We start from the raw sequence: 12,425 nt of genomic DNA, 5'->3' as shown, positions 1-12,425 counted from the left end.
GACCACAACTACTCCAGTGGCTGAAACGACAGCAGTCACAGCTACGACAGCAGCGACTTCCACAGGAGTTACCAACTACAACAGCTACAACGGAAACATCAACAAGTGCTGCAACGACGATGTCTGAAACAACCTCTACCACTGCAGTGGCAGGAACAACGACGGCAGTCACAGCTACTACAGCAGCAACTTCCACAGAAGCACCAAGTACAACTGCAACAACAGAAACATCTACAAGTGCTGCGACGACCACGTCAGAAATGACCACAACTACTCCAGTGGCTGAAACGACAGCAGTCACATCTACGACAGCAGCGACTTCCACAGGAGTTCCAACTACAACAGCTACAACAGAAACATCAACAAGTGCTGCAACGACGATGTCTGAAACAACCTCTACCACTGCAGTGGCAGGAACAACGACGGCAGTCACAGCTACTACAGCAGCAACTTCCACAGAAGCACCAAGTACAACTGCAACAACAGAAACATCTACAAGTGCTGCGACGACCACGTCAGAAATGACCACAACTACTCCAGTGGCTGAAACGACAGCAGTCACAGCTACGACAGCAGCGACTTCCACCGGAGTACCAACTACAACAGCTACAACAGAAACATCAACAAGTGCTGCAACGACGATGTCTGAAACAACCTCTACCACTGCAGTGGCAGGAACAACGACGGAAGTCACAGCTACTACAGCAGCAACTTCCACAGAAGCACCAAGTACAACTGCAACAACAGAAACATCTACAAGTGCTGCGACGACCACGTCAGAAATGACCACAACTACTCCAGTGGCTGAAACGACAGCAGTCACAGCTACGACAGCAGCGACTTCCACCGGAGTACCAACTACAACAGCTACAACAGAAACATCAACAAGTGCTGCAACGACGATGTCTGAAACAACCTCTACCACTGCAGTGGCAGGAACAACGACGGCAGTCACAGCTACTACAGCAGCAACTTCCACAGAAGCACCAAGTACAACTGCAACAACAGAAACATCTACAAGTGCTGCGACGACCACGTCAGAAATGACCACAACTACTCCAGTGGCTGAAACGACAGCAGTCACAGCTACGACAGCAGCGACTTCCACAGGAGTTCCAACTACAACAGCTACAACAGAAACATCAACAAGTGCTGCAACGACGATGTCTGAAACAACCTCTAGCACTGCAGTGGCAGGAACAACGACGGCAGTCACAGCTACTACAGCAGCAACTTCCACAGAAGCACCAAGTACAACTGCAACAACAGAAACATCTACAAGTGCTGCGACGACCACGTCAGAAATGACCACAACTACTCCAGTGGCTGAAACGACAGCAGTCACATCTACGACAGCAGCGACTTCCACAGGAGTTCCAACTACAACAGCTACAACAGAAACATCAACAAGTGCTGCAACGACGATGTCTGAAACAACCTCTACCACTGCAGTGGCAGGAACAACGACGGCAGTCACAGCTACTACAGCAGCAACTTCCACAGAAGCACCAAGTACAACTGCAACAACAGAAACATCTACAAGTGCTGCGACGACCACGTCAGAAATGACCACAACTACTCCAGTGGCTGAAACGACAGCAGTCACAGCTACGACAGCAGCGACTTCCACCGGAGTACCAACTACAACAGCTACAACAGAAACATCAACAAGTGCTGCAACGACGATGTCTGAAACAACCTCTAGCACTGCAGTGGCAGGAACAACGACGGCAGTCACAGCTACTACAGCAGCAACTTCCACAGAAGCACCAAGTACAACTGCAACAACAGAAACATCTACAAGTGCTGCGACGACCACGTCAGAAATGACCACAACTACTCCAGTGGCTGAAACGACAGCAGTCACAGCTACGACAGCAGCGACTTCCACCGGAGTACCAACTACAACAGCTACAACAGAAACATCAACAAGTGCTGCAACGACGATGTCTGAAACAACCTCTACCACTGCAGTGGCAGGAACAACGACGGAAGTCACAGCTACTACAGCAGCAACTTCCACAGAAGCACCAAGTACAACTGCAACAACAGAAACATCTACAAGTGCTGCGACGACCACGTCAGAAATGACCACAACTACTCCAGTGGCTGAAACGACAGCAGTCACAGCTACGACAGCAGCGACTTCCACCGGAGTACCAACTACAACAGCTACAACAGAAACATCAACAAGTGCTGCAACGACGATGTCTGAAACAACCTCTACCACTGCAGTGGCAGGAACAACGACGGAAGTCACAGCTACTACAGCAGCTAACTTCCACAGAAGCACCAAGTACAACTGCAACAACAGAAACATCTACAAGTGCTGCGACGACCACGTCAGAAATGACCACAACTACTCCAGTGGCTGAAACGACAGCAGTCACAGCTACGACAGCAGCGACTTCCACCGGAGTACCAACTACAACAGCTACAACAGAAACATCAACAAGTGCTGCAACGACGATGTCTGAAACAACCTCTACCACTGCAGTGGCAGGAACAACGACGGCAGTCACAGCTACTACAGCAGCAACTTCCACAGAAGCACCAAGTACAACTGCAACAACAGAAACATCTACAAGTGCTGCGACGACCACGTCAGAAATGACCACAACTACTCCAGTGGCTGAAACGACAGCAGTCACATCTACGACAGCAGCGACTTCCACAGGAGTTCCAACTACAACAGCTACAACAGAAACATCAACAAGTGCTGCAACGACGATGTCTGAAACAACCTCTACCACTGCAGTGGCAGGAACAACGACGGCAGTCACAGCTACTACAGCAGCAACTTCCACAGAAGCACCAAGTACAACTGCAACAACAGAAACATCTACAAGTGCTGCGACGACCACGTCAGAAATGACCACAACTACTCCAGTGGCTGAAACGACAGCAGTCACATCTACGACAGCAGCGACTTCCACAGGAGTACCAACTACAACAGCTACAACAGAAACATCAACAAGTGCTGCAACGACGATGTCTGAAACAACCTCTACCACTGCAGTGGCAGGAACAACGACGGCAGTCACAGCTACTACAGCAGCAACTTCCACAGAAGCACCAAGTACAACTGCAACAACAGAAACATCTACAAGTGCTGCGACGACCACGTCAGAAATGACCACAACTACTCCAGTGGCTGAAACGACAGCAGTCACATCTACGACAGCAGCGACTTCCACAGGAGTACCAACTACAACAGCTACAACAGAAACATCAACAAGTGCTGCAACGACGATGTCTGAAACAACCTCTACCACTGCAGTGGCAGGAACAACGACGGAAGTCACAGCTACTACAGCAGCAACTTCCACAGAAGCACCAAGTACAACTGCAACAACAGAAACATCTACAAGTGCTGCGACGACCACGTCAGAAATGACCACAACTACTCCAGTGGCTGAAACGACAGCAGTCACAGCTACGACAGCAGCGACTTCCACCGGAGTACCAACTACAACAGCTACAACAGAAACATCAACAAGTGCTGCAACGACGATGTCTGAAACAACCTCTACCACTGCAGTGGCAGGAACAACGACGGCAGTCACAGCTACTACAGCAGCAACTTCCACAGAAGCACCAAGTACAACTGCAACAACAGAAACATCTACAAGTGCTGCGACGACCACGTCAGAAATGACCACAACTACTCCAGTGGCTGAAACGACAGCAGTCACATCTACGACAGCAGCGACTTCCACAGGAGTACCAACTACAACAGCTACAACAGAAACATCAACAAGTGCTGCAACGACGATGTCTGAAACAACCTCTACCACTGCAGTGGCAGGAACAACGACGGCAGTCACAGCTACTACAGCAGCAACTTCCACAGAAGCACCAAGTACAACTGCAACAACAGAAACATCTACAAGTGCTGCGACGACCACGTCAGAAATGACCACAACTACTCCAGTGGCTGAAACGACAGCAGTCACAGCTACGACAGCAGCGACTTCCACCGGAGTACCAACTACAACAGCTACAACAGAAACATCAACAAGTGCTGCAACGACGATGTCTGAAACAACCTCTACCACTGCAGTGGCAGGAACAACGACGGAAGTCACAGCTACTACAGCAGCAACTTCCACAGAAGCACCAAGTACAACTGCAACAACAGAAACATCTACAAGTGCTGCGACGACCACGTCAGAAATGACCACAACTACTCCAGTGGCTGAAACGACAGCAGTCACAGCTACGACAGCAGCGACTTCCACCGGAGTACCAACTACAACAGCTACAACAGAAACATCAACAAGTGCTGCAACGACGATGTCTGAAACAACCTCTACCACTGCAGTGGCAGGAACAACGACGGAAGTCACAGCTACTACAGCAGCAACTTCCACAGAAGCACCAAGTACAACTGCAACAACAGAAACATCTACAAGTGCTGCGACGACCACGTCAGAAATGACCACAACTACTCCAGTGGCTGAAACGACAGCAGTCACATCTACGACAGCAGCGACTTCCACCGGAAGTACCAACTACAACAGCTACAACAGAAACATCAACAAGTGCTGCAACGACGATGTCTGAAACAACCTCTACCACTGCAGTGGCAGGAACAACGACGGCAGTCACAACTACGACAGCAGCTACTTCCACAGAAGCACCAAGTACAACTGCAACAACAGAAACATCTACAAGTGCTGCGACGACCACGTCAGAAATGACCACAACTACTCCAGTGGCTGAAACGACAGCAGTCACATCTACGACAGCAGCGACTTCCACCGGAGTACCAACTACAACAGCTACAACAGAAACATCAACAAGTGCTGCAACGACGATGTCTGAAACAACCTCTACCACTGCAGTGGCAGGAACAACGACGGAAGTCACAGCTACTACAGCAGCAACTTCCAGCGACTTCCACCGGAGTACCAACTACAACAGCTACAACAGAAACATCAACAAGTGCTGCAACGACGATGTCTGAAACAACCTCTACCACTGCAGTGGCAGGAACAACGACGGAAGTCACAGCTACTACAGCAGCAACTTCCACAGAAGCACCAAGTACAACTGCAACAACAGAAACATCTACAAGTGCTGCGACGACCACGTCAGAAATGACCACAACTACTCCAGTGGCTGAAACGACAGCAGTCACAGCTACGACAGCAGCGACTTCCACCGGAGTTCCAACTACAACAGCTACAACAGAAACATCAACAAGTGCTGCAACGACGATGTCTGAAACAACCTCTAGCCACTGCAGTGGAAGGAACAACGACGGCAGTCACAGCTACTACAGCAGCAACTTCCACAGAAGCACCAAGTACAACTGCAACAACAGAAACATCTACAAGTGCTGCGACGACCACGTCAGAAATGACCACAACTACTCCAGTGGCTGAAACGACAGCAGTCACAGCTACGACAGCAGCGACTTCCACAGGAGTACCAACTACAACAGCTACAACAGAAACATCAACAAGTGCTGCAACGACGATGTCTGAAACAACCTCTACCACTGCAGTGGCAGGAACAACGACGGAAGTCACAGCTACTACAGCAGCAACTTCCACAGAAGCACCAAGTACAACTGCAACAACAGAAACATCTACAAGTGCTGCGACGACCACGTCAGAAATGACCACAACTACTCCAGTGGCTGAAACGACAGCAGTCACATCTACGACAGCAGCGACTTCCACAGGAGTACCAACTACAACAGCTACAACAGAAACATCAACAAGTGCTGCAACGACGATGTCTGAAACAACCTCTACCACTGCAGTGGCAGGAACAACGACGGAAGTCACAGCTACTACAGCAGCTAACTTCCACAGAAGCACCAAGTACAACTGCAACAACAGAAACATCTACAAGTGCTGCGACGACCACGTCAGAAATGACCACAACTACTCCAGTGGCTGAAACGACAGCAGTCACAGCTACGACAGCAGCGACTTCCACAGGAGTACCAACTACAACAGCTACAACAGAAACATCAACAAGTGCTGCAACGACGATGTCTGAAACAACCTCTACCACTGCAGTGGCAGGAACAACGACGGAAGTCACAGCTACTACAGCAGCTACTTCCACAGAAGCACCAAGTACAACTGCAACAACAGAAACATCTACAAGTGCTGCGACGACCACGTCAGAAATGACCACAACTACTCCAGTGGCTGAAACGACAGCAGTCACATCTACGACAGCAGCGACTTCCACCGGAGTACCAACTACAACAGCTACAACAGAAACATCAACAAGTGCTGCAACGACGATGTCTGAAACAACCTCTACCACTGCAGTGGCAGGAACAACGACGGAAGTCACAGCTACTACAGCAGCAACTTCCACAGAAGCACCAAGTACAACTGCAACAACAGAAACATCTACAAGTGCTGCGACGACCACGTCAGAAATGACCACAACTACTCCAGTGGCTGAAACGACAGCAGTCACAGCTACGACAGCAGCGACTTCCACAGGAGTTCCAACTACAACAGCTACAACAGAAACATCAACAAGTGCTGCAACGACGATGTCTGAAACAACCTCTACCACTGCAGTGGCAGGAACAACGACGGAAGTCACAGCTACTACAGCAGCTACTTCCACAGAAGCACCAAGTACAACTGCAACAACAGAAACATCTACAAGTGCTGCGACGACCACGTCAGAAATGACCACAACTACTCCAGTGGCTGAAACGACAGCAGTCACAGCTACGACAGCAGCGACTTCCACCGGAGTACCAACTACAACAGCTACAACAGAAACATCAACAAGTGCTGCAACGACGATGTCTGAAACAACCTCTACCACTGCAGTGGCAGGAACAACGACGGAAGTCACAGCTACTACAGCAGCAACTTCCACAGAAGCACCAAGTACAACTGCAACAACAGAAACATCTACAAGTGCTGCGACGACCACGTCAGAAATGACCACAACTACTCCAGTGGCTGAAACGACAGCAGTCACAGCTACGACAGCAGCGACTTCCACAGGAGTACCAACTACAACAGCTACAACAGAAACATCAACAAGTGCTGCAACGACGATGTCTGAAACAACCTCTACCACTGCAGTGGCAGGAACAACGACGGAAGTCACAGCTACTACAGCAGCAACTTCCACAGAAGCACCAAGTACAACTGCAACAACAGAAACATCTACAAGTGCTGCGACGACCACGTCAGAAATGACCACAACTACTCCAGTGGCTGAAACGACAGCAGTCACATCTACGACAGCAGCGACTTCCACCGGAGTACCAACTACAACAGCTACAACAGAAACATCAACAAGTGCTGCAACGACGATGTCTGAAACAACCTCTACCACTGCAGTGGCAGGAACAACGACGGAAGTCACAGCTACGACAGCAGCTACTTCCACAGAAGCACCAAGTACAACTGCAACAACAGAAACATCTACAAGTGCTGCGACGACCACGTCAGAAATGACCACAACTACTCCAGTGGCTGAAACGACAGCAGTCACATCTACGACAGCAGCGACTTCCACAGGAGTACCAACTACAACAGCTACAACAGAAACATCAACAAGTGCTGCAACGACGATGTCTGAAACAACCTCTACCACTGCAGTGGCAGGAACAACGACGGAAGTCACAGCTACTACAGCAGCTACTTCCACAGAAGCACCAAGTACAACTGCAACAACAGAAACATCTACAAGTGCTGCGACGACCACGTCAGAAATGACCACAACTACTCCAGTGGCTGAAACGACAGCAGTCACAGCTACGACAGCAGCGACTTCCACAGGAGTTCCAACTACAACAGCTACAACAGAAACATCAACAAGTGCTGCAACGACGATGTCTGAAACAACCTCTACCACTGCAGTGGCAGGAACAACGACGGAAGTCACAGCTACTACAGCAGCTACTTCCACAGAAGCACCAAGTACAACTGCAACAACAGAAACATCTACAAGTGCTGCGACGACCACGTCAGAAATGACCACAACTACTCCAGTGGCTGAAACGACAGCAGTCACATCTACGACAGCAGCGACTTCCACAGGAGTACCAACTACAACAGCTACAACAGAAACATCAACAAGTGCTGCAACGACGATGTCTGAAACAACCTCTACCACTGCAGTGGCAGGAACAACGACGGCAGTCACAGCTACTACAGCAGCAACTTCCACAGAAGCACCAAGTACAACTGCAACAACAGAAACATCTACAAGTGCTGCGACGACCACGTCAGAAATGACCACAACTACTCCAGTGGCTGAAACGACAGCAGTCACATCTACGACAGCAGCGACTTCCACAGGAGTTCCAACTACAACAGCTACAACGGAAACATCAACAAGTGCTGCAACGACGATGTCTGAAACAACCTCTAGCACTGCAGTGGCAGGAACAACGACGGCAGTCACAGCTACTACAGCAGCAACTTCCACAGAAGCACCAAGTACAACTGCAACAACAGAAACATCTACAAGTGCTGCGACGACCACGTCAGAAATGACCACAACTACTCCAGTGGCTGAAACGACAGCAGTCACATCTACGACAGCAGCGACTTCCACCGGAGTACCAACTACAACAGCTACAACAGAAACATCAACAAGTGCTGCAACGACGATGTCTGAAACAACCTCTACCACTGCAGTGGCAGGAACAACGACGGAAGTCACAGCTACTACAGCAGCTAACTTCCACAGAAGCACCAAGTACAACTGCAACAACAGAAACATCTACAAGTGCTGCGACGACCACGTCAGAAATGACCACAACTACTCCAGTGGCTGAAACGACAGCAGTCACATCTACGACAGCAGCGACTTCCACAGGAGTACCAACTACAACAGCTACAACAGAAACATCAACAAGTGCTGCAACGACGATGTCTGAAACAACCTCTACCACTGCAGTGGCAGGAACAACGACGGCAGTCACAGCTACTACAGCAGCAACTTCCACAGAAGCACCAAGTACAACTGCAACAACAGAAACATCTACAAGTGCTGCGACGACCACGTCAGAAATGACCACAACTACTCCAGTGGCTGAAACGACAGCAGTCACATCTACGACAGCAGCGACTTCCACCGGAGTACCAACTACAACAGCTACAACAGAAACATCACAAGTGCTGCAACGACGATGTCTGAAACAACCTCTACCACTGCAGTGGCAGGAACAACGACGGCAGTCACAGCTACTACAGCAGCTAACTTCCACAGAAGCACCAAGTACAACTGCAACAACAGAAACATCTACAAGTGCTGCGACGACCACGTCAGAAATGACCACAACTACTCCAGTGGCTGAAACGACAGCAGTCACATCTACGACAGCAGCGACTTCCACCGGAGTACCAACTACAACAGCTACAACAGAAACATCAACAAGTGCTGCAACGACGATGTCTGAAACAACCTCTACCACTGCAGTGGCAGGAACAACGACGGCAGTCACAGCTACTACAGCAGCAACTTCCACAGAAGCACCAAGTACAACTGCAACAACAGAAACATCTACAAGTGCTGCGACGACCACGTCAGAAATGACCACAACTACTCCAGTGGCTGAAACGACAGCAGTCACAGCTACGACAGCAGCGACTTCCACAGGAGTACCAACTACAACAGCTACAACAGAAACATCAACAAGTGCTGCAACGACGATGTCTGAAACAACCTCTACCACTGCAGTGGCAGGAACAACGACGGAAGTCACAGCTACTACAGCAGCAACTTCCACAGAAGCACCAAGTACAACTGCAACAACAGAAACATCTACAAGTGCTGCGACGACCACGTCAGAAATGACCACAACTACTCCAGTGGCTGAAACGACAGCAGTCACAGCTACGACAGCAGCGACTTCCACAGGAGTACCAACTACAACAGCTACAACAGAAACATCAACAAGTGCTGCAACGACGATGTCTGAAACAACCTCTACCACTGCAGTGGCAGGAACAACGACGGAAGTCACAGCTACTACAGCAGCTACTTCCACAGAAGCACCAAGTACAACTGCAACAACAGAAACATCTACAAGTGCTGCGACGACCACGTCAGAAATGACCACAACTACTCCAGTGGCTGAAACGACAGCAGTCACATCTACTACAGCAGCGACTTCCATAGAAGTACCAACTACAACAGCTACAATAGAAACATCAACAAGTGCTGCAACGACGATGTCTGAAACAACCACATCCACTCCACTGGCAGAAACGACAGAAGTCACAACTACGACAGCAGCTACTTCCACAGAAGCACCAAGTACAACTGCTACAACAGAAACATCTACAAGTGCTGCGACGACCACGTCTGAAATGACCGCAACTACTCCAGTGGCTGAAACGACAGCAGTCACAGCTACTACAGCAGCGACTTCCACAGAAGTACCAACTACAACAGCTACAACAGAAACATCAACAAGTGCTGCAACGACGATGTCTGAAACAACCACATCCACTCCACTGGCAGAAACGACAGAAGTCACAACTACGACAGCAGCTACTTCCACAGAAGCACCAAGTACAACTGCAACAACAGAAACATCTACAAGTGCTGCGACGACCACGTCAGAAATGACCACAACTACTCCAGTGGCTGAAACGACAGCAGTCACAGCTACGACAGCAGCGACTTCCACAGGAGTACCAACTACAACAGCTACAACAGAAACATCAACAAGTGCTGCAACGACGATGTCTGAAACAACCTCTACCACTGCAGTGGCAGGAACAACGACGGAAGTCACAGCTACTACAGCAGCTACTTCCACAGAAGCACCAAGTACAACTGCAACAACAGAAACATCTACAAGTGCTGCGACGACCACGTCTGAAATGACCACAACTACTCCAGTGGCTGAAACGACAGCAGTCACATCTACGACAGCAGCGACTTCCACAGGAGTACCAACTACAACAGCTACAACAGAAACATCAACAAGTGCTGCAACGACGATGTCTGAAACAACCTCTACCACTGCAGTGGCAGGAACAACGACGGAAGTCACAACTACGACAGCAGCTACTTCCACAGAAGCACCAAGTACAACTGCAACAACAGAAACATCTACAAGTGCTGCGACGACCACGTCAGAAATGACCACAACTACTCCAGTGGCTGAAACGACAGCAGTCACAGCTACGACAGCAGCGACTTCCACCGGAGTACCAACTACAACAGCTACAACAGAAACATCAACAAGTGCTGCAACGACGATGTCTGAAACAACCTCTACCACTGCAGTGGCAGGAACAACGACGGCAGTCACAGCTACTACAGCAGCAACTTCCACAGAAGCACCAAGTACAACTGCAACAACAGAAACATCTACAAGTGCTGCGACGACCACGTCAGAAATGACCACAACTACTCCAGTGGCTGAAACGACAGCAGTCACATCTACGACAGCAGCGACTTCCACAGGAGTTACCAACTACAACAGCTACAACAGAAACATCAACAAGTGCTGCAACGACGATGTCTGAAACAACCTCTACCACTGCAGTGGCAGGAACAACGACGGAAGTCACAGCTACGACAGCAGCAACTTCCACAGAAGCACCAAGTACAACTGCAACAACAGAAACATCTACAAGTGCTGCGACGACCACGTCAGAAATGACCACAACTACTCCAGTGGCTGAAACGACAGCAGTCACAGCTACGACAGCAGCGACTTCCACCGGAGTACCAACTACAACAGCTACAACAGAAACATCAACAAGTGCTGCAACGACGATGTCTGAAACAACCTCTACCACTGCAGTGGCAGGAACAACGACGGAAGTCACAGCTACTACAGCAGCAACTTCCACAGAAGCACCAAGTACAACTGCAACAACAGAAACATCTACAAGTGCTGCGACGACCACGTCTGAAATGACCACAACTACTCCAGTGGCTGAAACGACAGCAGTCACAGCTACGACAGCAGCGACTTCCACAGGAGTTACCAACTACAACAGCTACAACAGAAACATCAACAAGTGCTGCAACGACGATGTCTGAAACAACCTCTACCACTGCAGTGGCAGGAACAACGACGGAAGTCACAGCTACTACAGCAGCAACTTCCACAGAAGCACCAAGTACAACTGCAACAACAGAAACATCTACAAGTGCTGCGACGACCACGTCAGAAATGACCACAACTACTCCAGTGGCTGAAACGACAGCAGTCACAGCTACGACAGCAGCGACTTCCACAGGAGTACCAACTACAACAGCTACAACAGAAACATCAACAAGTGCTGCAACGACGATGTCTGAAACAACCTCTACCACTGCAGTGGCAGGAACAACGACGGAAGTCACAGCTACTACAGCAGCAACTTCCACAGAAGCACCAAGTACAACTGCAACAACAGAAACATCTACAAGTGCTGCGACGACCACGTCAGAAATGACCACAACTACTC

At 49.5% G+C, this 12,425-nt stretch overlaps 1 protein-coding gene across 1 annotated transcript; it reads left to right on the top strand.

Annotated features, from left to right (window-relative positions):
• Nucleotides 1-434: 434 nt before the first annotated feature.
• LOC114910487 (spore coat protein SP96-like) lies at nt 435-10,898 on the top strand (the record flags this gene model as incomplete). Its single annotated transcript, XM_029251852.1, has 4 exons — nt 435-506; nt 5,539-5,610; nt 6,680-6,727; nt 10,851-10,898. Coding segments are annotated over 4 exons (240 nt in total), but the record flags the coding sequence as incomplete, so codon positions are not given.
• Nucleotides 10,899-12,425: the final 1,527 nt, after the last annotated feature.

The sequence above is a fragment of the Scleropages formosus genome, chromosome 5, assembly GCF_900964775.1.
Source record: "Scleropages formosus chromosome 5, fSclFor1.1, whole genome shotgun sequence".
NCBI lineage: Eukaryota > Metazoa > Chordata > Actinopteri > Osteoglossiformes > Osteoglossidae > Scleropages > Scleropages formosus.
This window is presented reverse-complemented; position numbering and strand designations above follow the sequence as displayed.